The 27022-nt window shown below is 43.8% G+C and overlaps 1 protein-coding gene across 1 annotated transcript in view; it reads left to right on the forward strand.

Moving 5' to 3' along the window:
• Positions 1-27022, forward strand: part of LOC126365863 (protein fem-1 homolog B-like) — a 51159-nt gene that overhangs the window by 16233 nt on the left and 7904 nt on the right. The window contains exons 5-9 of the mRNA XM_050008532.1: positions 1021-1342; positions 2458-2601; positions 10232-10449; positions 14958-15074; positions 15408-15514. Coding sequence (XP_049864489.1) covers positions 1021-1342; positions 2458-2601; positions 10232-10449; positions 14958-15074; positions 15408-15514 — 908 coding nt within the window. The remainder of the gene's footprint in view (positions 1-1020; positions 1343-2457; positions 2602-10231; positions 10450-14957; positions 15075-15407; positions 15515-27022) is intronic.

A 27022-nucleotide genomic window follows, 5' to 3' on the forward strand; every position in this document is an offset into this window, starting at 1 on the left:
ATGCAATAGCACTGGGCCACTGTGCTCAGTGACTCCCAGTGCAACCAAGTGAAGTTCCATCACCTAAAGATAAGGCCTGGGCAGCCCAAAAGGCCCCAGTGAATGTAACATATTTCTGAATGTTATTTTTGTTTCACACCATTTTGTGCTATTTTTCCTGTGAAAGAATGTAAGATGGTGCTGATTGTGGGCTAATTGTATTAACAAAAGTGTATCACGTGCACTAAAACTTTAGGGACTTCTACGGAGTATTCAAATTAAAAGGTACGAAACATTGTAACAACCAAATTGGTTGAAATTTGCATGTGCTGTTTTGGGATAACATAGTGGGACATGTAGGCAGTGGAAGCATGTGTCATCGCCTCCCCCTAAAAAATTCAAACCTGTGCCCTCTGCAGGCCGGGTGATGCTCACCGTCTTTTTCACCCCTCGAGTTCCGATACTCATTGAATTCCTTGAGATGGAAAAACCACTACCAGTGGCATGTACTGTGAGGGCTCCATAGCCTACTCATGTCCAATAAGAACAAATGACCAGGGCTGCTCATATGGGTGGTGATTCTGCTCCATGATAATGTATATCCACGCATCTCCAAGGTCACACGAAATGTAATGGCCAGGTTCAAGTGGGAGCAACTTGAGCACATCCACCTTGCAGCTCAGACATGTTGCCCTGTGATTTCTGTGCGTTTGATCTGTTAAAAAAAAAACACCTCAAAGGGCAGTGCTTCAACGGAGATGACAAACTGAAGGACATAGTGGAGGACTGGCTGCTGTCATAGCCACAAGAACTCTGGGAACAGGGAATCCTTTGGCTCATGAAGCAGTGGGAAAGTTGTGCTCAGGCTTTTGGTGATTACTTCTGAGTAAATATGTCAGCTATACCTACAGTGTTGTTTCAGACGTTTTCTTTTGGACACCCCTTATATTTGAATTTATGTTTTATTTGCCTTTTTCTGGTACTGCCATATGGTATGTTAAAAGTGATTTGACAGTCGTTCTTTTCTGTTCCACTTTCCAGGTACAGTGATCCAAATGATGTTGTGCAGAAGAAGCTCTGCAAACCAGTTCCAGCTTATGAAAACTGGGTGGAATGTCAAACACTAGAAGAACTGGAAGCCATTCAAAATAACCAAAATGCTTTACATATGGAATCCTTGGCAATTCGGGAGAGGATATTGGGTACTCATAACCCTGAAGTGCCTCATCCTGTTATCTTTCGTGGGGCAGTCTTTGCAGATAACGCTAGGTTTGATCGCTGCATTGAATTGTGGCTCCATGCTCTTCATCTTCGTCAATTAAATAAAGTGTCAGTTGTCAAAGATCTACTAAGATTTGCACAGGTCAGTGTAGTTCTAATGCAGCTGTACAATCGGTCACATATATTTAGTTTATATTATGGCAAAAATTGTGAACTCTGAATCACTGTGAGAACACTATGTTGCAAAATAATTATTGCTTGTCCTCAGTAACAAACATTGTTTCCTGATTTTAAATTTGCTGCCATACTACATAATCTGTCTGCATTGTATTAGCAGCATGGCTTCTCATTATATTCTGCTCCATTTAAAAATTCATTCTCTTAATGTATTCGTACACAGTGTGCTGTCTGTTTGGTGGTACAAAACATGTCTTTTATTTTTGTTAGTTTTGGCACAATAATGGCTAGAAATGTTAACAAGGGATTGATCAAAGGCAGGTACTTACCATGTGGATGACACGTTGAGCATCTCGCACAAGTGTAAAGAAACAGACTGAAACACCTGTAAAAATTGTGTGTGTTTGTGTGTGGGGGGGGGGGGGGGGTCAGTGAGAGAGCAAAATAAGAAAAATAAAATTTGTAGCTTGCACTTAGGATGTAATGAGCTACAGCAGGGAGATCTTAATGAGCAGCTAAAATATGATTGAATATTTCATTGAAGCAGTCTCTATACATATCCAAGGCTAATGTTCTCGGTGTTAGCAGGAGCTTCTTTGTACTGATCCCGTCACTTTCATTTGGACATGATACAGCAAATCTTCTCTCATAGCTTGTACATTACAGCAATATCTGTCTAAGTAGGAGGTTCTTTAGTAATGTCATTGCTGATAAAAGCTGATGGTTCACAGACTATTGGTAAATTATTGTACTCTCATTAGGGTGCTAATTGTTGGTAAGGATGTTTTTGCTTCAAAAGGTGTTCACTTCTAAGAGATGTAAAGTATTCATAGGGGATAAATGACTGAAATTCTTATGTCTATTCCTTGTTCTGCCTTTTTACTGAATATATGCAGTGATCGAGTCTGTAGCAAAGAAAATGGAGAGCCTTCCAGATAACATACTGATCATTGAACAAATCTTATTTGTTCAATTTTTAAAAACTTTTTGCAATTTTGAAGGTACTATTATTATTTAGCTATTTGCTGTTTCTTTAATTTATGACTCACTACAAAAATAAAATTTAATATTTGTTTACAGGTGTTTTCGCAGATGGTTCATGTTGGAGTTGAACTGACATTTCCACACGTTGAAAATGTGTTAAATGCATGTGTTATTGAACTTGAAAGGAATAAAGAAAAGATGATCAATCCTGGTCCCAAGGATGATGTAGAGCAAGTAATGGTAAGAATAAGTAATTAATGTTGGACAAGAGTTAGTAATTATGTGTAAATCAGTTTGTTCAGTCAATCGTTTCTGTACAAGGAGAGACTGTATTTAAAATTTGCAAAATGATGATTGATCAGGGTGTCTATGACCATGGACAACTGGGAGATCCGGGAAAAACCCGGGAATTTTCTCATCCGGGAGAAAACCGGGAAAAACCTGGGAATTTTTTTGAATGCCAGGAATTTTACTTTGTTTTTGTTCTCAGTTAAATTTTTGTAATTTTCACTGCTAAGAACCAATAATACTCTAACAAAGGCTATTACTGTATCCTGCTACTGCAGCAATAAAACATGAACAAGAGAAAAACTAAAATAAAACTTAAATTGCAAAGGAAATGCGCCATATACAGCAACAAAACACAGCGCTCGTACAAGCATCTGCCAAGAGCAAAATGTGTCAAAGGCCTTAGGAAGACTAGGCAATGCTTCGTAACAACAAATTGCCTCCGATGAGCATGACGTAACAACTGTTAATATTAGATTTGTTTTAGCAGTTAAGAGTGGAATCATGCGCGTGCACAGTTGGGTAATATCTTCTTCCACTTCTGGCTACAGAAACTTGGCTGCCGGGTGTGTAAGCAGTCGCAGCAAAAAAAAAGAGCTTAGTGATGCCAAGAAAAATTTTACTGGCACGCCCAAGCTGCCAAAGCTACCAAATTGTGCAGCAGCCCTGGATCTAGGATGGGGGTGGGGGCTCAAATTAATATTCTTGAGGAAAAAACCTTGTTTTACAAAGTGCCTAGCATCCAGCGCACGTTGGTCTCTATCGATTATTTGTATGACTTTGAAATGTGTCCCTGTTGGCTTTTAAACATTGTTGAACACATTCTAAGTTGATTTCTGAATGAATCGTAAGTTGATTTGTGATTGCGTGCATAGTGTACGTGATGTCTCTGTCAGTGGAATCCACATCACATCTAGAAATAAACTTTTCTGCAGACAAAAGGGGCCATACGAGCTGAGCAGAGTATAGCCGAATGAAAGAAAGCCAACCACTGTCTGATTATGTGGTTGATTGGGTTTGTGAATGACGAACGTTGTTATGGTTGCCAACGAAATCCATAGATTCAGACTACCAGAGTGCGAATAAACGACTAACAGGAATAATAGGTAAGAAAAATTACATATTATCTTCACGGTGTATCCAAGAAAATAAAATTTTGACAGAAAATTTTTGGCCAGATCACTATACTAGCAAGGGCCAGTTGTACAGCCTCCGGCTAGCAGCCGCTTTAAGGTCTATTCTGGAAGTAGCACAAAAAACGCATTTTACGAACATGTAACAAGGCCTAACCGGAGAATAATCGCGGGATAACTAAACTGGTGATTCTGGCAGAGTTGGTGAAATTAATCGGTGAATAAGCTTTGACATTTGCAGGAATAGATAAAGAATTAGTGATGACAACATTGTTTGTTAGAACGAGGAAGGAGAAGAAACGGTGACATCACTTAAATTATGGAAGACTATGACGATTCCAATTTTATATAAAAAATTCGCACTACTGCTTTTCGATCTCGTGTTTGAGAAGCTGGAGTGTATGAATGAAGTGTGAAACTATTTCCTAACGTAAAGCTTTTTGCTTGTAGTTAGCCTAATAGGCATTTGATATGGATACTTTGTGAATTATATTCTGCCGTGTTATAAAAATAACCATTTCTGCCAAAACAGTCTTGTTTGTTTGGCATCTGTTACAATTGCTGCATTATTATAAAGAACTATTTTGTTTTATCTTGCAGATAGCGACAAAACACAGTAATCAGGTTGAGAAACCACACCAGTCTTGGGCCTATTTGTAATTACAGCTTTTTTCAGTATTAAGACAATGACATTTCGATTTTTCATGTAGCAAAACGTTTGATGAACTTTGATGAGGTAACAGATCCTTTCGCAGAAAGGAAAGCACACCATGTAAAGCTGTAGCAAGATCGGAGAGGAAAAAGATTCTAGGATCTAAGGATTGAAGAAATGTGTACTGTCTTGCTTCTCTCTTCTCTTTACTGGTTTTATGTAGCCTATACTTAATTTTATGTCACACAAAGCAGCAAGTTGTTAGCTAATAGGGAATAAAGAGTGCAATTTTTCTGAAGAGGTTAAAAAAAAAAAAAAAGGGAAGAAGGACAATGAAAGGAGGCTTAGGATGTCAAACCGGCTGACTGGAAGCAGGAGAGGCACCTTAGGACATTTTAATTTCCACTGTCCTGAATATAGTTTGATGGCATCCAGTACAAAATATACGTGTTTCAATTCCACTGACCAAAATACAGTGATGTGCGATAGAAGAATGCTGTGTGAAGAGGTGGGGCACTGCACTTTGGCAGACTTAAGATCAAATAACATGTCTTGCAATTCCTCAGACACATATGTTTTATGTATCAGATTCTTCAGAAAGATGTGTGCTACAAAATGAACATGTTTTCGAAAAATCTTTTTTTTTTTTCCCCGTCCTATCTCAAATGCCCGAGGGACGCCACTGTCTACTATTGCCTCGGTTTGGAAATATCGTAGATACGGGTCTGATGTGCAGAGCAGTCTGAGTTATAATAGGGAAGCGGGTAGTCTCCATTTGACCCGTGTGGTTTACATTTACATTCAGTGATTTTGCTGTTTCCTCTTTGTCTACTGTACTCACGTCACATGAAAACAATTTTGATTTCTTTGGCTGGGAGCTATCATCTGAATTAAAACACATACACAAAATTCAAGCTTTCGCAACCAACGTGATATATAGCACATGAACAAAACACACAAACACACACACAGAATTACTAGCTTTCGCAACCGATGGTTGCTTCTTCAGGAAGGAGAGGGAAAGACGAAAGGATGTGGGTTTTAAGGGAGAGGGTAAGGAGTCATTCCAATCCCGGTAGCGGAAAGACTTCCCTTAGGGGAAAAAAAGGACAGGTTACACACACACACACACACACACGCGCGTATGCGTGTGCGAGAGTATATACCTATCCTTTTTTTCCCCCCTAAGGTAAGTCTTTCCGCTCCCGGGATTGGAATGACTCCTTAACCTCTCCCTTAAAACCCACATCCTTCAAACCCACATCCTTTCATCTTTCCTTTTCCTTCCCTCTTTCCTGACGAAGCAGTCGCCGGTTACGAAAGCTCGAAATTCTATGTGTGTGTTTTATTTATTGTGCCTATCTACCGGCGCCTTCCTGCTTGGTGGGTCTTGGAATCTTTGTTTTTAATGTATTTTTCCCATGTGGAAGTTTCTTTCTGTTTTATATATATATATTTGCGCTTTCAACACTACTGCTGCCATAAAATCCACCGTTTCCAGTTCACAAACAGTTCCTTTCACCTATTAAACAACCATTCGGCTAGTTCTAACAACTTTCGCTTTATTTCCATTTTTCTCACATCACTGATCCTTTTTAGCCACTTCCCACAGGTTTTAACGTCATTATTTCTTCGTCAGACAATTGTTAGCCTCATTTTCATAATCTGCCGCCACAAAACCACTCATTTTAATAAATTTACACGCAGTTTTTTTGAAATTTTCCTAAATTTCTCCACGCTTTAGCGTGTTTTGGCGGCAACACAACTACCTAACCTTTGTGCACATCGTTGTTTACCAACCCAAGTTCACCACAGGATCAACATAGCTCAGCTTTCACCAACACTTTTTCGACTTTTTTCACACCAGATCTCCAGTTGCTTTCTAGTTCACCTTTATCTCTCCCCATATATTTTTATTTTCATTTTCATTTCAGCCCCATGTTACACTTTCCACCTTCTGATACCATGTCACCCTCACAATATCCCCACAACAACCCTATTAATTTTTATTTACATTCCCTCCGCAAACATGCCTTCGCCCTAGCCAGATTACGCTCCCATATTTTATTTACTCAGGCTTGTCTGACATTTGGCATTACCCCCAAAGGCCTCACACTTGAAGTTCCCATCTCTGGCTGTAAACCTTCTTTCCATCAGTCCCTATACCGGTTCCAAACAGACCAATCCATTGCCCTCACCCACCTAATCCTTCACCTACATATCAACTAAGCCAATGAACACACCCGTCAACTCCTATCCTTAATAAAAGTCCTCAATCTTTCCTCTTCCACATCCACACCGGCTGTTCAGAGCATCCTCCTACAGGCCAACCGCAAATTAGAACAGCATGCCACCCTCAACCTCGAAAAACTATCCAATCTCCTGGTTTCCCACATGCGGAATGGCAACTCACTCAACCTTTCCAGCAAACCCTAACCACCTCTCATTGCACGCAGACCCAGTCTCTCCCATCTACTCAATCTCCCACTTCCAGCTCCACTCCCCCCAAAACCTCAAAATTCTAATCAACACAATCTGGAACCACAACACCCTAATTCAGTAGTTAACCTTTCCTCCAAACCTCTCTCCCAATCCAAAACCTCTGTCCTCACCTTCAGCCCTACTCCCAGATTCAACCAAACAGCCCTCGTCAAAGATTTACTGTCCTACACTTGTACTCTCTGCTGGAAATATCACTTTGCAACGATGAAAAATAATCCTAATCCTACTCCTAATGATTCAACTCCCCAAGACACTATCCAAATTGAACCCTGCCTGGAACAGTTCAGTCCTCCATCACAGCGGGACCCACCTCCTCTTCCTCAAAATCACCCTCTCCAAACCTTCCAGGAATTCCTCACTTCCAGCCTTGCCTCTCAATCCTCCTTAAAAAAAACCTTAATCCTACTCCCAACATCACCACTGCTGAAGCCCAGGCTATCCGTGATCATAAGGCTGACAGATCCATCGTCATTCTTCCAGCGGACAAGGGTTCCACGGCCGTGGTACTTGATTGTCGGGAGTATGTGGCTGAGGGACTGCGTCAGCTTTCATACAACACTACATACAAAGTTTGCCAAGGTAATCCCATTCCTGATGTCCAGGCGGAGCTTCAAGGAATCCTCAGAACCTTAGGCCCCCTACAAAACTTTTCACCTGACTCCATCAACCTCCTGATCCCCCCGACACCCTGCACCCCTACCTTCTACCTACGTTGACCTCCGTCTGTCCAATAGCCAGCTTCACACATCCGTCTACATCAAACCCACCAACAAGCAACAGTACCTCCATTATGACAGCTGCCACCCAATCCACAGCCTACGTCTTCATGGCAAACGAATCTGCTCCAGTCCGGAATCCCTGAACCATTACACAAACAACCTGAAAACAGCTTTCGCATCCCGCAACTACCCTCCCGACCTTGTACAGAAGCAAATAACCAGAGCCACTTCCTCATCCCCTCAAACCCAGAACCTCCTGTAGAAGAACCCCAAAAGTGCCCCGCTTGTGACAGGATACTTTCCGGGACTGGATCAGACTCTGAATGTGGCTCCCCAGCAGGGATACGACTTCCTTAAATCCTGCCCTGAAACGAGATCCATCCATGAAACCCTGCCCACTCCACCAAGAGTGTCTTTCCGCAGTCCACCTAACCTTCGTAACCTCTTAGTTCATCCCTATGAAATCCCCAAACCACCTTCCCTACCCTCTGTCTCCTACCCTTGCAAACCGCCCACGGTGTAAAACCTATCCCATACACCCTCCCACCACCACCTACTCCAGTCCTGTAACCCGGAAGGTGTACATGATCAAAGGCAGAGCCACGTGTGAAAGTACCCATGTGATTTACCAACTGACATGCCTACACTGTGAAACCTTCTATGTGGGAATGACCAGCAACAAACTGTCCATTCGCATGAATGGACACAGGCAGAAAGTGTTTGTTGGCAATAAGGATCGCCCTGTGGCTAAACATGCCTTGGTGCACGGCCAGCACATCTTGGCACCGTCTGGGTTAGCTGGATACTTCCCACTAACACCAACCTGTCAGAACTCCGGAGATGGGAACTTGCCCTTCAATATATCCTCTCATCCCATTACCCACCAGGCCTCAACCTCCGCTAACTTCAAGTTGCTGCCACTCATACCTCACCTGTGATTCAACACATCTTTGCCTCTGTACTTCCGTCTCGACCGACATCTCTGCCCAAACTCATTGCCTTTACAAGTGTGTGTGTGTGTGTGTGTGTGTGTGTGTGTGTGTGTGTGTGTAAACCCACATCCTTTCGTGCCAGCCGCGGTGGTCTCGCGGTTCTAGGCGCGCAGTCCGGAACCGTGCGACTGCTACGGTTGCAGGTTCGAATCCTGCCTCGGGCATGGATGTGTGTGATGTCCTTAGGTTAGTTAGGTTTAAGTAGTTCTAAGTTCTAGGGGACTGATAACCACAGCAGTTGAGTCCCATAGTGCTCAGAGCCATTTGAACCACATCCTTTCGTCTTTCCCTCTCCGTCCCTCTTTCTTGATGAAGCAACCGTTGGTTGCGAAAGCTTGAATTTTGTGTGTGTGTTTGTGTGTCTACCAACATGCCAACACTTTAGTTTGGTATATAAACAGTGGCTATTTTCCATCCTTAACCTGTTCAGTGGGCACTAACTTCTGCAGAATGTGATTTACAATCAGTTTAAACTTTGCCCATAATTCTTCTACATTACTCATATTTGAATTAAACTATGTCCATTCATCGTAAAATTAGGTTGGTAACAACAGCTTAGCTTCTCTTTCCAGTATAAAAACTCTTCTAACATTCTTAATGGATGTATTAACTTTCAGTAACCACTGTAGCTACGATATCAGTCTATGCTGATAAGGCCAGACCTGTTTCTACAAGGTCTAAAATATTTCCACTATGGGTATGTTATCACATTAGCTGCTCAAAACAGTTTTCGGAGTAAGTGTTCAAACTACTTCAAAAGACTGTGCACCCATACCACTTGTAACAAATCCATTTATGTCCCAGTATATACTCAGCAGGTTGAATTAGCTTTCAAGTAAAACTGGCACAATCAGGGTAATTACATGCTACTACTTGTAGACTTTATTGACTGATTCCAAAACTCTCAAAACACACCTGAACAACAATCTGAATTCAATTATGTCAGTTACTCGCATCCAGATAACTTTGTAGTCAGACCCAATTTCGACCTCAATTTGGTAAGTTACATCGTGTTCCCCTGTATTATAAACAAAGATTCCATGACTTACCAAGTGGGAAAGTGCTGGTAGATAGGCACAATAAAAGTGTAGAGAACTGGTATTTGTGACAAACTGCAGAGTGATCCTACTGCTGCCCATGAATATCTTGCATAAGGACTGTGAAGACAAGATAAGAGACATTACCGCTCATACAGAAGCATACAGTCAGTTTTTCATCGCCCCATTTTCAAATGAAACTGGGTAGTGAATGGTTAGCAGTGGTGCAAGGTACTCTCTGCCAGGAATGGTAAATGTAGATGTAGCTGTAGGTGTAGGTGTATAATATTTTATCTTGGTTTCAATTATGCAATTAAAAGTGTTCCCCTGTCACGCAACTGTTTGCAAGATTGGATAACTGTTTTTCAGAGAAACTGGATAGAGTGAGATTTGTTACATTGTGATGTATAGTTTTGTTTCAGTAAATATTTAGTGATTTGTTTCCACCTTATTTATTTCCATATTCCTTTCACATCTTGATTGCTTCTGAACTATCAGCATGAATTACTTTGTGAAATTCTCTAAAAATATATATTTCTTTTTGCAGGAAGAATTTGAAAGCAACATTACAACTGTTTTGTATATACTGGTCATCATAACAAAATTAATGAAAACATGTACAAAAAAAGAAGAGTTTCGAGTAAACAGTTTAGTTTATAGATTGAATAAGTTGAATGTAGCAACAAGAGAAGGAAAAACGTTACTACATTTATGTGTTGATGCAGAAACACCTGTTGATGATTTCCATACCAATGATGTATGCAAGTAAGTATTTTTATTGGAAAGAAATATTCTTAATTTCCTAAGATATGTTATTTTATCTAATTTTTGGTCAATAATTTGAGAATTGGAAATATTGATGGTAAGGACAAAAATAGTAGCAGTAGTAGTAGTAGCAGCAGTGGCATTGGCAGTAATAATAGTAACAATAATAGTGTTTGCTATTGTTCAGGAGATTAGGGTGCTGCTCTGAAGTGGTCTTCATACTTCATATGTGAAATAATACTGACATCATACAGTCTGTCTTAAAGGTTTCCTTTTAGTTTAGAATGATGTCTCACAATTAACCACAGATTAATAAGTGTGATAGTGAAACAATAGATGTAAGAGCATGAAAACTTAGCTTATTTACTGAAGCTATACTACTATTTTGGCACCTACAATTTGAGTGAGCAGTATGCTGTTAAGCTTAATGAGTTTCAGTAAAAAATAAGAGGAGTCAGATATGAAATTTCAATTGGTCTTGTGTAAACTGAAACTAAAGATGTCAGTGACTGTCCATCAGGTTTCGTGATGCATCGTACGTATCATGTTTGTTGCTGTGCCATTCTTATAAAGATTGCTATAGTTTAAAGTCTGACAGTCTGTATACCCATTTTGTGTTGTGGAGTTGCACCTCCAACCTGCCCTCAACTAGAAAACAGATCCAGACCTCATCATCCTCCCTGCAGACAGAGGCTCCAACCACTGTTGTGATGAGTCACAGTGCTACCTGACAAAAGAGCTCTGCCAACTGTCTTGACTCGTCCACTGACAAGCTCTGCCAGAGTGGCCCCATCCCAGAAGTCCAACATAACATCAAATCCCTACAGAAATCCATAGGCCCTTCCCAGAAACTGTCCCTGAGTCCATCACCCTCCTCACCCCAACAACAACTTGCACACCCACCTTCTACATGTTCCTCCCCAAAATCTACAAACTCAACTATCTTGGACATCCCATTGTTTCTGGCTCTTGTGCTCCCATTGAAAGAATTTACATTCTTGTTGACCAACACCCCCAACAAATTTTTAGAAACCTACCCTCCCACATCAAATATACGAACCACTTCCTTCACTGGCTTTCCACTATCTCCATCCTTTTACCTCATAGATCCCTACCCACCACTGTTGATGCCACCTCCCAATACATGAACAGCCCATAAGCCTATGGTGTTGCTGCTCTCAAACAGTTTCTCTCCCAACATCCTTCAGAGTGCAAACTCACCATCACATTCCTTTTATACATCCCAATTACTGAGCTACAACTACTCTTCATTTGGATGGAAGATTTTCAAACAAATCTGCAGCCGCATGGCACTCTCCTATGGCAACCTCTTTGTGTGCCATCTTCCTAATTTCCCAAAACTCCCAATCTCTAGTCTGGTTCAGGTTCATCATCTGGGCTCAAGTTGAAGACTCCATTTCCACATCCCTTCTCAACCTTAGTGCCTTTTCTCCAATCTGCTTCACGTGGTCCGCCTCTATCCACGCATCAGCTTCCTGGACACCCCTCCACCTCTCTGATGGATCCATCCACAACTCTATCCACACTAAACCCACTAACCACCAGCAGTACCTGCATTTCAACAGCTGCCATCCCTTTCACACCAAAATGTCTCCCTCGTACTGCCTAGCCACCCATGGATGATGTATCTGCAGTGACAACTCCCTTGCCCAGTATGCTGAAGCCCTCACAAAGGTCATCACATACAGGAAATACACCCCATACCCAGTACACACTGCCTCAATCCTCCCACCAACCCCAAGAAGCAGCTACAAAAGGGGCGCCTTCCTCATCATTCGGTATCACCGTGGACTAGAACAGCCAAACCATATCCTTCACCAGAGTTTTGATTATTTCTCATCCTGCCGTGAAATGAGGGACATCCTACTGAATATTCTTCCCACCATGCCTAAAGTACCATCACCCAGTCAAGGTACAAAACATACTAGTCCACCCCTACACCTCTCCCCCTCACAACCCTTGTCACAGGTATCCTCTCCCTGTAGAAGACGATGGTGCAAGATTGACCCAATCCACCCATCCAGTGCCTCTTATTTTTCTCACAGGATTATCCTATCCCATCAGAGGCTGTCATATACCAACTCTGCTGCAAACACTGTACAGCCTTTTATATTGGTATGACTTACCAACAAGCTGCCCCCCCCCCCCCCCCCCCCCCCAAGGATGAATGCCAGTGCCAAACTGTTAAAGAACAAAGTTGGCCACCCAGTGGCACAATGTGCAGCTGAGCACAACATGCTCAGTTGACTGCTTCACAATCAGAGCCATTTGGATCCTTCCTGCCACCACCAGCTTCTCTGAATTCTGCAGATTGGTGTTGTCTTTACAACAAAAACTCCGCTCTCGTAATTGTCCTGGCCTCAGTCCCGGGTAATCCACTGCCCTCGCACATTCCATCCAACAGTTTCCCCTTCCTCCATCCTCTCATCCCCTCCTAGTTCATGTCCCCATGACAACTTTGGTGTGAGTTGCTTCCTGTCGGCTGCAACTATCTCGCCAACCCATATGGCTGCACCCCTCTGAGTCACTAGCTAGCAACAGCTAGTCTCTCCACCTGCCTCCTGCCTCCTCCATCTCCCTCTACCCACCCTATCTGACACTGTTCCCACCACAACCAGTCCACTAACCACAAAATAGAAGTGGCAGAGTCAGTCTAGACAGTACCATGTAGTTGGGGGGGGGGGGGGGGGGCAAAGGTGGGGTTGTATAGTTTACTCTGACCCGTCAAAGGGTAACTCCAAAAACTAGCAAGTTTTCTTTCTTTTGTGTGTGCCTTCTGGCATCTCAGTGCTTCTGATTTTCGGTGAGTGTTGCAGATTGTAATGTATACAGTGGGAATCAGAAACAAAGAGCTCTTACTATGTGGCAATGAGATGTGAATTGTTAGCAGACCACCTCAGGGGGGCAAATACCACACCCCAACCAGCCCAGATGTCTGGAACTGTGCCTTGTATGTCCTCAAAGTCTCTTGGGCAAAGTTGTTTCTAATTCTTCGTACTTGGTAGACAAGTAAAACTGGCCTGAAAACTACTTCATTCACTTTAAGATAGGGGTCCCTACTTACATCATCTAACATGAGTGCAAATGATGTAAGTCTGGGTGTTTACCTTAAAGTCCCTAAAATACTTTCTGGGCCAGATTTATTTTGCTCTCCCTGTATAGAAGTACTTCCAATGGGATAAAAGTACATCTGCAAGTAGTAACAGCCATCCAGCAAATAGTCTTGAAGAGCTTAGGTGGAGATATGCTTGCAACTTTATAAAAAAATTGACAAGGATTAATTGCTTTTACAATATGATATGTGGGCTACTGTAAGACCATAGTATATAATTCTCTAGTGTAATCAGTGGTTGCTGAGGAAGAAATTTATTTATATTGGAAGCTAACGGAGCAAGAATGGTTAAAATTGTATGAGGGTCCATTACCAGGCGTGCACTGATCGCTAGTAATACGTTTTTCTGCTTCTGCAATACACTAAGTCCACATGAACTCATTCAGCTGGCATTTGTGGCATTGATGCCATTCAGTAACTCACATTTATTGATGAGAGATCACAGATAGCGATGTCGCTACAATTTTGAAACTTCTTGTATTGTTTTAGCTATATTTCACTCACAGTAATGTATAGTTTAAAACATAGCAATAGGTTGCGTGCATGCTGTCCGACTTTTCCAGTACAAGATTAGTGGATCAAATTCTCGTGCTAAACAAGTAGCATCATGTCAGAATGAGTGTTACAGATTTTGTGAAGGTAAATGGTGTCTTACGAAACTAAGGTTTCACGGTACCAAATATGAAAAAAATCAGTCGAGAACCGTTATGGAACTAAATAAAAAATCACACAAAATGAAAATTAGCAGTTTTCTTTTTTCACACGGATAGCAATACTTTTAAGGGAAAAATTAAGTTGTTGTATAGTCTTAAATATGTTCAGGTATTTTCGTAGTGTGGAAATAAGAGACATGGATTTTCTTTTTTTCCCAGAGTTGACAGTCTGTCCATTCAAGTGTGGCATACTTGAACGATCATGAGGGAAGTTGACTGCAGTTGTTCCCCGTGTGCAAAGTGGCTACATTGACATGTGCCATACTTTCATGGAAGTACATGCACCAAACAGTTTGAGTGAACAGAAGCATCAGATGCTGACCATTGTACTCCATTTTTTTAAACTTCCTATGCTTAGTCATTGTGCTAGTTGGTCTACTGGTGGCACTCTGCAATTAATGAATGATTCCCTCTGCTGATTTCATGTTTTTTTGTTTTGTTTTTTTCATTGAACACATTGCCAACAGTATGAACATAGGATCAGTCATCAACTTAATTTGAGCTTAACAAGAGGAAACTCAGTTGTGGCCTCACTGAATATACATACATGTTAATGAAAGGGGAACAGCAAGACTGGAATATTTAAATTTGTTAGATAGAGCTTTGTGCTCAATGTATATTTTGAATCAATGCTTATACAAGTACTCGCAATTTATCCACAGATTCCCCTGTGCTACAACAGCTAAGTTACTGATTCAATGTGGTGCAGATGTGAACGCGATGGACAGTAACAGAAATACTCCATTACACGTGATAGTTAGCTATCAGAAGCCAATTAGGTAAGTTTCTTGTATCAGGTATATACTTTTGACTCTAGAAACAAAAATATATAATGTCTTTAGCGAATGATCTTACTTTCATGTAAAGGTGCACACATGTAAAAAAAAAAAAAAAAAAAAAAAAAAACTCTGTGGTTGAAAAGCTCATTGACCTACCAAATTAAAATTTGTGTTTGGTATGATGAGTAGTATTTTGTTAACAGAAATCAGTGGTAACTGTGATTTCTTGGTGGTATTGTAGTAATATTGTATCTTCAAAATTTAACATTCAATTCTCTTTTTTAAGAAATATTGAGAAAAATGGATTCATTGTATCTCACTTTCATTTTGCAGTGACTTCTTGACGCTCCATGCAATTATAATGGATTTGACTGAAGCTGGAGCTCATATGGACACAGTCAACAATCATGGGGAAACACCGTTTCAAGCAGCAACATCAGGTATATGGCAGTTGCGAATTTTGTGGAGACATGTTGTCATTTCACTACATGACCTGCAACACTAAGACACAGAGAGATTGAAATCAAGTAATTTAATATAAAAATGACATACAGTAATGAAAGTGTCTCTACAGCATGTATCATCTAGTGTATTATGATGACCTCATCTTGTTCAGTTGTTTTGAAATATAAGTACAGCTGATTTGGCTTTTTATGGAAAGGAAAGTTGGTACTCACTGTACAATGGAGATGCTGAGTTTCAGATGAGCACAACAAAAAGACTGTCACAAATATGGATTTCAGCTGGTAAGTCCTTCGTCAAATTTAGACAAGAGACACACACATACACACTGACGCAAACACAACTCACACACATGTGACTGCAGTCTCAGGCAACTGAGGCCACACTGTGAATAGCAGCACCAGTGCATGATGGGAGTGGGTGGGGGTAAGGAGGAGGCTGGACTGTGGAGGGGGAGGAATAGTAGGGTAGGGGTGGCAGACTGTGATGTGCTGTTAGAGAATGCATAGGGACAAGGTGTAAAGAGGGTAGGGCAGCTAATGCAGTCAGGAGATTAGACGGAGGGCAGCGGAGTTTTGGGGAAAGGGGGGGATGGGGGTATAGCAGAATAGGAGAGAAGTATGAAGACTGGGTGTGATGGTGGGGGCTGTGTTGGGCTGGAATGGGAGAGGACAATGACTAACGAAGGTCGAGTCCAGGAGGGTTACGGGAACTTAAGTTACACGGCAGAGAAAGTTCCCACCTGTGCAATTCAGAAAACCTGTGGTCATTACATGAAGGATGTCATGTTTGGAAATGCGCTCAACAACAGGGCGGTCCACTTGTTTCTTGGCTACAGTTTGTCGATGGCCCTTGATGTGGACAGACAACTTGTTGGTTGTCATGCCCACATAGAATGCAGTGCAGTGGTTGCAGCTTAGCTTGTAGATCACATGACTTGTTTCACAGGTAGCCCTGCCTTTGATGAGATAAGTGATTTTTGTGACCAACTTGGAGTAGGTGGTGAAGGGAGGATGTACGAGACAGGACCTGCAGCTAGGTCTATTACAGGGGTATGAGCCAGGAGGTAAGGGATTGGGGGCAGGGGTTGTGTATGGATGGGCAGGTATATTGTGTAGTTTCGGTAGACGGCAGAATACCACTGTGGGAGGGGTGGGGCAGGACATTTCTCATTTCAGGGCACGACAAGAGGTAGTCGAAACTGTGGCAGAGAATGTAATTCAGTTGCTTCAGTCCTGGGTGGTACTGAGTTATGAGGGGAATGCTGCACTCCCACCTTCTACATGCTTCCTAAAGTCCATAAACCCATCCACCCAGGACACCCTATTGTGTCTTGTTACTGTGCCCCCACTGATAGAATGTCTGCTCTTGTAGACCAACACTTTCAACCTATTACCCAGAACTTACATGCCTATATAAAAGATATCAACCATTTCCTCCACTGACTCTCCACAGTTCGTGTCCCTTTACCTCACGGTGCCCTACTCATCATTAATGATGCCACCTCCCCTCACACTAACATCCCTAATGCCCATGGCTTTACCGCTATTGAACACTACCTTTCCCAACACCCAACAGATTCCAATCAATCAACCTTCTTCCTAGTCACTATGACTAACAATGTTCTCAACCACAATTTCTTTTCCTTTTAAGGTATTGCCTGCAAACAAATATGGGGTATGGCAATGGGCACCCACATGACACCATTCTATGCCAACCTAATAATGGGCCATCTAGAAAAATCCTTCCTAAACATCCATAATTGTAAACCCCTCCCTTGGTTCAGAGGTTCAGACTCATTGATGACATGTTTGCAATTTGGATTGAGGGTTAAGACACCCTGTCTACATTCCTCCAGAACCTCAACTACTACCCCATTTGCTTCACCTGGTCCTGCTCAACCCAACAAGCCACCTTCCTAGATGTTAATGTCCACCTCAAAGATGGCTACATCAGTACCTCCATCCACATCAGACCTACTAACCACCAGCAATACCTCCACTTCGACAGCTGTCAGCCGTTCCATACCAAGAAGTCCCATCCATACAGCCTAGCCACCCGTGGTTGTTCCATCTGCAGTGACGGGCGGTCCCTCTCGAAATATACTTCAGGGTCTCACTGAAGCCTTCACAAACCGTAAAAATATCCTCCCAACCGTGTACAAAAACAAATCTCCCATGCCTTATCTTCCCAGTCTCCCACTATCCACAAAGCCCCACCATACAGCCACAGAGGAGCATTCCCCTCGTAACTCATCACCATCCAGGATTGAAGCAACTGAATTACATTCTCTGTCAGGGATTCGACTACCTTTTGTCCTGCCCACCATCCTTCCCACCCCTCCCACAGTGGTATTCTGCTGTCCATTGAACCTACACAATATACTCGTCCATCCCTATACAACCCCTGTTCCCAACCCCTTATCTCCTGGCTCATACCCCTGCAATAGACCTACCTAGATGCAAGCCTGTCCCATACATCCTCCTACCACCACCTACTCCAGTCCAGCCACAAACATCATCTACCCCATCAAAGGCAGGGCTACCGGTGAAACCAGTAATGTAATCTACAAGTTAAGATGCAACCACTGTGCTGCATTCTATGTGGGCATGACAACCAACAAGCCGTCTGTCCACATGAATGGCCACTGACAGACTGTGGCCAAGAAACAAGTGGTCCACTCTGCTGCTTAGCAAGCTACCAAAATTGACATCCTTCATTTCAATGACTGCTTCACAGCCTGTGCCATATGGATCCTTTCCACTGAGACCAGGTTTTCTTAATTGTGCCGGTGGGAACTTTTCATGCAATATATCCTACATTCCCGTAACCCTCCTGGGCTCAACCTTCGTTAGTCATTGCCCTCTCCCATTTCAGCCCAAAACAGCCCTCATTCCACCATCATACCCAGTATTTTCGCTTCTTTTCTTTTCCACTATACACCCCCCCCCCCTCCCTTCCTCTTCTTTCCCCACAACTCCACTGCCCTCAGTCTAACCTCCTTGACTGCATTAGCTGCCCTAGCCTCTTCCCACCTCGTCCCTGTGCATTCTCAAACAGCACATAACAGTCTGCCACCCCTACCCTACTATCCCTGACCCTCCCCAGCCCAGCCTTCAGCTTACCCCCACCCACTTCCATCATGCACTGGTGCTGCTGTGGCCTCAGTTGCCTGAGAGTGCAGTTGTGTGTGTGTGTGTGTGTGTGTGTGTGTGTGTGTGTGTGAGAGAGAGAGAGAGAGAGAGAGAGAGAGAGAGAGAGAGTTGCGTTTGCATAAGCGTTTACGTGTGTATGTCTGTTGTCTAATTTTGACAAAGACCTTACCGGCCAAAAGCTACCTTTGTGACAATTATTTTGTTGTAATTATCTGTGACTCAGCATCTCCGCTATATGGTAACAACTTTGCTTTTCATAATATTGATACATTCCACCCTGGATCTTCCATTGTTTGATTTGACTTTTTATAATGTCACTGTAGCAATAGTCATTTTATTGGGGCAGATATTGCTTTGATTCTTTAAACTGTAATATGGCGTGATATTACTTGGCACTCTTAACCAACTGAATATTTAAGACAACTGATTTTCCTACAGTGGATCACATCAATGTGATGTATGGGGGGAACCCACAAGTAACCAGAATTTTTTTATAAAAATTGTACACCCCCTCCCCCCCTCCAATCCCCTCAAATACACCTTAAGTATCCTTCAAAGTCCTCTGCATTACTGTTACAGAATTTGTCCAGATGTTCATTCCAGTGTTGGAAGCATCTTTTAATTTTGTCCTCTGTGACATTTGCTGGCACCCCTGTGATGTTGAGTTTTACATCTTTGACATCTGCAAAACACTTCCCTTTAAAGTCCCTTTGCATCCAAGGGAACAGGAGGAAGTCGGAGAGAGCTGGATCTGGCGAACAGGGTGCAGAGTCAAGATAGTCACCCCCCTTCACCTGCGGGTCCGGGGGTTAGATTAGCCCCTCGGTATTGCTGCCTGTCGTAGGAGGCGACTAAAAGGAGTCTTTCACATTTCAGCCTTTATGTGATGGTCCCATGTAGGGTTTAACCTCCATATTTCCAAATTTTCCTGAAGAGTGAACCAATTGGGGAAGGGCGCCTTACATGGTGCATTGTGTCCATCTTGCATTGAGATCTTTAGCCCCCTTTCTCATTGTTGCATTGCAGTCCCACTCATTCTCCATTTCTTGGGTGAGGATACATTCCTGAGTGTGATTTCTGCCATGCACAGTGCAGTGTCGCTTTCTGCGCCGACAACAACCATGGACTTCTCTGTGCCTGATTTCCAGCACGGTAGCTGGTTGGTTTTGGTGGGACCGCCATGTACCCTGTTGTCTGTAGCCCCCCTGTGAACTCCTCACATATGCCAAGGAGTAGATGCCTGTCACCCTGGGGCATCGGAACCCCTGGCAATGACCATCCTGCCAGGGTGGCCCTTGCAGAGGCTGGGTGGTGCCCGTGGGGTGGGCCCTTTGTCGAAGTGGGTACCGTCAGGGCGGATGACAAGCAATGAAGTGTGGCACATCTTCTCTTGCTGGTGGCCAGCCACTGGCAGTCTCTAAGCATTTGAGGGCTCCCTACAATGTGCAGAGGTATAACCCCAAATCATTGCCCTCCCTGACCACTCCTTGGGCGAAATGCTAAGCGATGGCAGTGAGACTTATTTGCCCCAGTTCATAGTTTGTACGAGAGCTGTTTGGGAGTCTTTCATGACGATGAAGCTTTAATTCTGTGTCGAGCATTTAGAGGACAAGTTTGGGTAGGTGGAGGACTTGTCCAAAATGTGCTCTGGGGCAGTTTCAATAATAACAGCATTCTCTGCCCAGTCATGGGCATTACTCACTTGTGACAGGTTGGGGGGACGTTTCTGTTACCATCATGCCCCATAAAAGCTTAAATATGGTCCAGGGCATTATATGCCACAGGGACTTCCGTTTTCAGTCTGATGACTATCTGCGGAGTGGCGAGGTGTACATTTCGTCTAGCGCGTTCGTCGAGGGCAGAGGGATAATCAGGTTGCCTTCATCTTGGCCTTCGAGGATTATACATTGCTCGAGAAGGTCAAGATTATGGTCTGCTGCTGTGACGTCAAGCCTTATATCCCTCCCCTGATGCGGTACTTTAAGTGCTGGAAGTTTGCCCATATGTCTTCCCACTGTACTTCCAGCCTCACATGTCGAGATTGCGGAAGCCCATCACATCCCAATACTCCGTGTGCCCCGCCTCCCATCTGCAGACATGCCAACTCTCCCGATTTAAGTGGGAGTCCCCCGATTTTTCCTTCTTCCTCCCGATCTCCCAACCGTGATGACTGATCTCCCGATTTTCAGAGCGGTTTCAATACTTTTCTTACTATTTGAAAATCCTGCGCCTACGTTATATTGGTGGATGACAAGGTATGGCTGCTACTTGTCTATGTTAACTTGGAATATTCGTGCAGTGGCTATCGGGAGCGGCAGTAGGCGTTGCTCACGCTTCGTATCTACGAGGAAGTAAGGAACTTATCTTTGGCAGTGTTTGGAGACGAATGAATATCTTTCAACTAGTGCCAATTTCCTCCGCTTCTGGTAGCACCAGCGCAATTGTAAAGTAATCATGGACAAGGAGTAGTCGATATTCATTCCAAGCAAAGTAATTAGCGTTGTTGTGTCTACAAGGCAGTTTTGCCAAGTTGGGGGATTTCCCTAGGGGGAAGTTAGAGGGATAGATGTTTCATGGGGAAAAATATTTAGGGTTACTACCCTCCCCTCGCTGCCCCTCCGCTTGACATTTCATCCTTGACTCCCGACTCAGGAACAACACCCCCCCCCCCCCCCCCCAACCATCAGGGACATCTATCCCCACTTCTAAGCCAGAGCAGCATACTACTTCTTCGGATCCTCTTGCTAGGGTCCTTGAGTCACTCACTTCCCAGGTTCTTACCATTGGTACAGCTGACACCCACCAGGGACTGAAGCAACCGTAGGTAGCTCGTCATAGGGCTTCACGGTTCTCCTTAGCCCCTGAGACTGCATCAGTGAAGCCCTCCCAGCAGGACAAACCTAACGGGCAGCAAGAGAAACCAAAAAAGCAAAAGACCTATGGCGTATCGTCTCAGTTGTGTGATTGGATTTGTGATTTCCTGTCAGGAAGGTCGCAGTTCGTTGTAATAGACGGCAAATCATCGAGTAAAACTGAAGTGATATCAGGTGTTCCCCAGGGAAGCGTCCTGGGACCTCTGCTGTTCCTGATCTATATAAATGACCTGGGTGACAATCTGAGCAGTTCTCTTAGGTTGTTAGCAGATGATGCTGTAATTTACTATCTAGTAAGGTCATCCGAACACCAGTATCAGTTGCAAATTGATTTAGAAAAGATTGCTGTATGGTGTGGCAGGTGGCAGTTGACGCTAAATTACGAAAAGTGTGAGGTGATCCACATGAGTTCCAAAAGAAATCCGCTAGAATTTGATTACTTGATAAATAGTACAATTCTCAAGGCTGTCAATTCAACTAAGTACCTGGGTGTTAAAATTACGAGCGACTTCATTTGGAAAGACCATATAGTTAATATTGTGGGGAAGGCGAGCCAAAGGTTGCGTTTCATTGGCAGGACGCTTAGAAGATGCAACAAGTCCGCTAAAGAGACAGCTTACACTACACTTGTTTGTCCTCTGTTAGAATATTGCCCACCTTACCAGGTGGGATTGATGGAGGACATCGAAAGGGCGCAGAAAAGGGCAGCTTGTTTTGTATCATCACGTAATAGGGGGGAGAATGTGGCAGATATGATACACGAGTTGGGATGGAAGTCATTAAAACAAAGACTTTTTCGTAGCGACGAGATCTATTTACGAAATTTCAGTCACCAACTTTCTGTTCCGAATGCGAAAATTTTGTTGAGCCCAACCTACGTAAGTAGGAATGATCATCAAAATAAAATAAGAGAAATCAGAGCTCGAACAGAAAGGTTCAGGTGTTCGTTTTTCCCGCGCACTGTTCGGGAGTGGAACGGTAGAGAGATAGTACATTGTGGTTCGATGAACCCACTGCCAAGCACTTAAATGTGAATTGCAGAGTGTCATGTAGATGTAGATAAGCCAAGACACTGTAGTGGAACCCACGCCACCACTACCTACAAGAGATTCTGGCGTCTGCTGAGGATCTAGATCTCACCAGACCCTCAGACATGATAGATACAGATTGTTCAGGCAGTGAGTCAGTGGCAGCAGGTGACCCTGATGTGTAAACCGCCTCATTAAATGTTCAATGCCTTCCCAGCCTCACAATGCTATTATTCTCCAGTGGAATTGCGGCAGTTTTTTCTACCATCTTGCTGAGCTCCGACAACTTCTCAGCCTTCACCCTTTATTCTGCATTGCTCTCTAGGAAACTTGGCTTCTGGCGATGCGAACCACCACCGTCCATGGCTATTGGGGTTGTTATAAGAATCGGGCTGCTTATGAGAGCATATCTAGTGGAGTCTGCATCTGTGTCATTAACTCTCTTTACAGCGAGTGTGTCCCTCTTCAAACACCTGTAGAGGCTGTCACTGTTAGGGTGTGGGCACCCCGGGCTGTTACTGTCTGCAGTCTCTTTCTTCCACCAGATGGTGATGTCCCACAGCATGTATGGGCTGCGATGATAGCCCAACTGCCACCACCTTTTCTGTTACTGGGCGACTGTTAAACACCCGTAACCCTTTCTGGGGTGGATTGGTGGCAACAGGCTGCGGCACTGTCGTTGAGCAAGTGTTGGCACAGCTCGACCTTTCTCTCTTAAATAATGGTGCCCCCACTCATTTCAGTGTGGGGTATGGCACTTACTCAGCCTTCAACCTTTCGCTCTGCAGCCTTTGCCTTGTACCCTCAGTCCAGTCGAGTGTGCATGACGACTTGTGGAACACCTCATCGCCTTTAAACGGCTCCATGCCCGATCCCACCGCCTTATTCACCATCGGAAGGAGTAGTGCTGGGAAAGGTATGTCTCCACCATTGGCATCCATACCTCTCCATCGCAGGTTTGGACCAAGATTAGGCGGCTTTATGGCTGTCACACCCCTGTCAGCGTCCCTGGGCTTTCCCTGAATGGAGCAGTCTGTACTGAATCAGACATGACTGCTGAACTTGTAGCAGAGCATTTTGCTCAGAGTTCTGCTTCTACGAATTATCCGCTGGCCTTCTGCTCCCTGAAAGGGCAGTTGGAATGTCGGAGCCTTTCATTCCATATGTGCCACCCCGAATCGTACAATGTGCCATTCAGTGAGTGAGAATTCCAAAGTTCCCTAGCTGCCTGCCCTGATATGGCTCCTGGGCCAGATAGCATCCACTGTCAGATCCTCAAACCCCTCCGCTGAACTGCCAGTGATACTTCTAGACCTTTTCAACCATATCTGGGTTGAGGGTGAGTTCCCATCTCAGTGGTGGGAAAGCATTATTGACCCAGTGTTGAAGCCTGGGAAAAACACACTGGAGGTGGACAGCTACCGCCCCATTAGCCTCACCAACGTTCTGTGCAAGTTGCTCGAACGCTTGGTGTGCCGGAGGTTGAGTTGGCTACTTGAGTCTCCGGGCTTTCTGCCTCTGTCTCAGGGTGAGTTCTGTAAGCGCCGCTCTGCCACCGATAATCTGGTCTGTCCAGAGTCTGCTATTCGTATGGCATTTGCCCACCGTCAGCATCTGGTTGCCATCTTTTTTGACATGCGGAAGGCATATGATACAACATGGCGACATCACATCCTCACCACGCTTCATGGGTGGGATCTTAGGGGTCCGCTCCTGATTTTTATTCAAACTTTTATGTCGTTTCGGTCCTTCTGCATGCAAGTTGGTCCCTCCCATAGTTCCTCCCGAGTCCAGGAGATTAGGGCCCCGCAAGGCTCTGTCTTGAGTGTCTGCCTCTTTTTAGTTGCTATCAATGGGCTAGCTGCAGCTGTGGGAATGTCCGTATTGTTTTCTTTGTATTCTGATGACATTTGCCTGTACTATAGTTCCACTGGCATTGTGGTTGCTGAACGGCAGCTACAGGGCGCTATCCACAGGGCGCAGTTGTGGGCTGTCGCGCACGGCTTCCAGTTCCCAGCTGCCAAGACCTGCGTCATGCATTTCTGCCGTTGTTGTAGTGTTCACCCTGAGCCACAGTTTTATCTTGACGGCAAACCTCTTGCCGTGGTGGAGATGCATCGGTTTTTGGGCTTGCTTTTTGATGTCCAGTTGACTTGGTTCCCTCATATTCAGCAGCTTAAACAAACGTGCTGGTGCCATCTTTAACATTCTTCCTTGCTTGAGTCACACCAGCTGGGGTGCCGATCGGTTTACCCTTCTACTACTGTATCAGGCCTCGATTCAGTCCCGTCTTGATTATGGGAGCCTGGCTTACTGTTTGGCATAGACTTCCATGTTGCAGTTGCTTGACTGCAGGATCCGACTTGCAATTGGACCTTTCTGCGCCAGCCCTATAAACAGCATATTTGTATAGGCTGGTTTAATTTCATTGCGGATCTGCCGTCAACATCTACTGGCCGCTCATGCTGCACATGTTTGTAGCTTGCCCGGGCATCCAAATTACCGTCTCCTGTTCCTGAGCTCATTCGTCCATCATCCAGAACAACGGCCCCCGTCAGGGTGTCCGATTGTGGTTCGCGTCCAGGCTCTTCTCTCTGGACTTGAGTTTTTCCCTCTCCCACCAATTTTCTGGGTCTACATAAGTCTACCCCCCCATGGTGTGTGGTGTGTGTCTTGCCCATGCCTTCAGCTGGATTTGACACAAGGGCTGAAAGATTCGGTCCCTCCTGAGGCCCTTGCATTGTAAAAACTGATAAGAACTCTATCATAAGCTAGTATATATATATATATATATATATATGGGGGGGAGGGGGGGGGGGGGAGTGCAAGCGACCACCAATGGCCTGGGCACAGTGGTAACACCTGTTTCCATCAGATCACTGAGGTGGTTGGGTGACTGTGGGTCTGCCAAGTGCTGTTACCAACTGGGGTGCACTCAGCCCTTCTGTGGCCAATTGAAAAGCTATTTGACTGAGAAGTAGCGGGTCCAGTCATGTAAACTGACAACGGCCAGAAGAGTGGTGTGCTGACTATGTGCCCCTCCAAATCAGCCTATTGACTGAGGATGACAGAGCGGAATTTGATATTTTGCCTATCATTATTAGGTCTGTTCAAAAAATTGTGGAACTTTGTCCAAAATTTTTTTCTGCATTTATCTGTTACTTATTGTGTAAAGTATCCTTCGAAATATTGTACTCCGCAATTGATACACCCTCCCAACGCCATTTTCACCTCTGGAAGCAGCCTTGGTATGTATCTTGCTGCAACATGTGAAGTGCCATCTGAAAATTTTCTTTTATCTCATCTATTGTAGCAAGTCGTCATCCTTTTTCAATTTTGGAAATAAAAACCAAAGTATGGAGGATGAGGCAGCACAGTGATTAGCACAGTCATTTCGTTTTTTGTCCAGTAGGCAAGGATGAATGTGCAGGTGTGTGATCGTGATACAAGAGCCTTGAATTGTCTTGCCACATTTTGGGCAGTTTCCGTCTCACATTTTCTCACAGGCCGCACAACACATTCTGATAGTACCATCAATTAACAGTTTGTTGCTACGGCTTTAATTTATGACAAACTAATCCTTCAAAGCCAAAGAAAACTATAAGCATGACTTTGGCACTTGACCTGGCCTGAAGAGCTTCTTTTGATCTTGGAGAATGTTTCCTGATCCATTGTGAAGATTGAAACTTGGTCTCAACATCATAACCATAGGCCCACATCTCATCACCAGTTAAGATTCTCTCAAGGAACATCTTGTTCTAATTTGCACAATCCGAAAGCTCTTTACAGAGTGTAAGGCGAAGGTCTTTGTGGTCTTGACTCATGAGCCATGGGACAAACTTTGCAGCAACACGATGCATTCTAAGAACCTGTGTCATCCTGAAATGTTGCATTCTTCTGCGTTCTCTTGGACAGTCAGTTTACGATTGGCAAACACAATTTCGTTGATGTTCCTGACATGAGCATCTTCAGTAGGCGTAGAAGGGTGTCCTGAACGAGGGTCATCTTTAATTTCTGTCCGGCCATCTTAAAACCATGTGAACCATTCATCACCATAGGCTTCCGGTCTTCTTGAGTTTCATGAAAAATTGAATGGAGACTGTGACATCTTGAAATTTGCAAACTGTGCGGCACAACATTCTACTCAATACAGCACTGAACGAGAAGAACAGACAAACAACAATGAAACTTCTGGCTGTTACACATTAAACACAGGCATGTGGAAGGATGCTAACTACATTTCTCTCCAACATACCATTGGCACAGTATTACAAATGTTCCAGAATTTTTTGAACAGATGTCGCATGTCTAATACTCAACAGACTAGATGGAGTGTGTGGACCTGCTCATTGGCTTTACATAGGAACTTAATTTCCTAGTATTTTCTAAAACATCTTTTGCCAAAATGTGACAGTGAAAAGTGTTCTAGG

Source organism: Schistocerca gregaria, chromosome 4 (assembly GCF_023897955.1).
Source record: "Schistocerca gregaria isolate iqSchGreg1 chromosome 4, iqSchGreg1.2, whole genome shotgun sequence".
NCBI classification, from domain to species: Eukaryota; Metazoa; Arthropoda; class Insecta; order Orthoptera; family Acrididae; genus Schistocerca; species Schistocerca gregaria.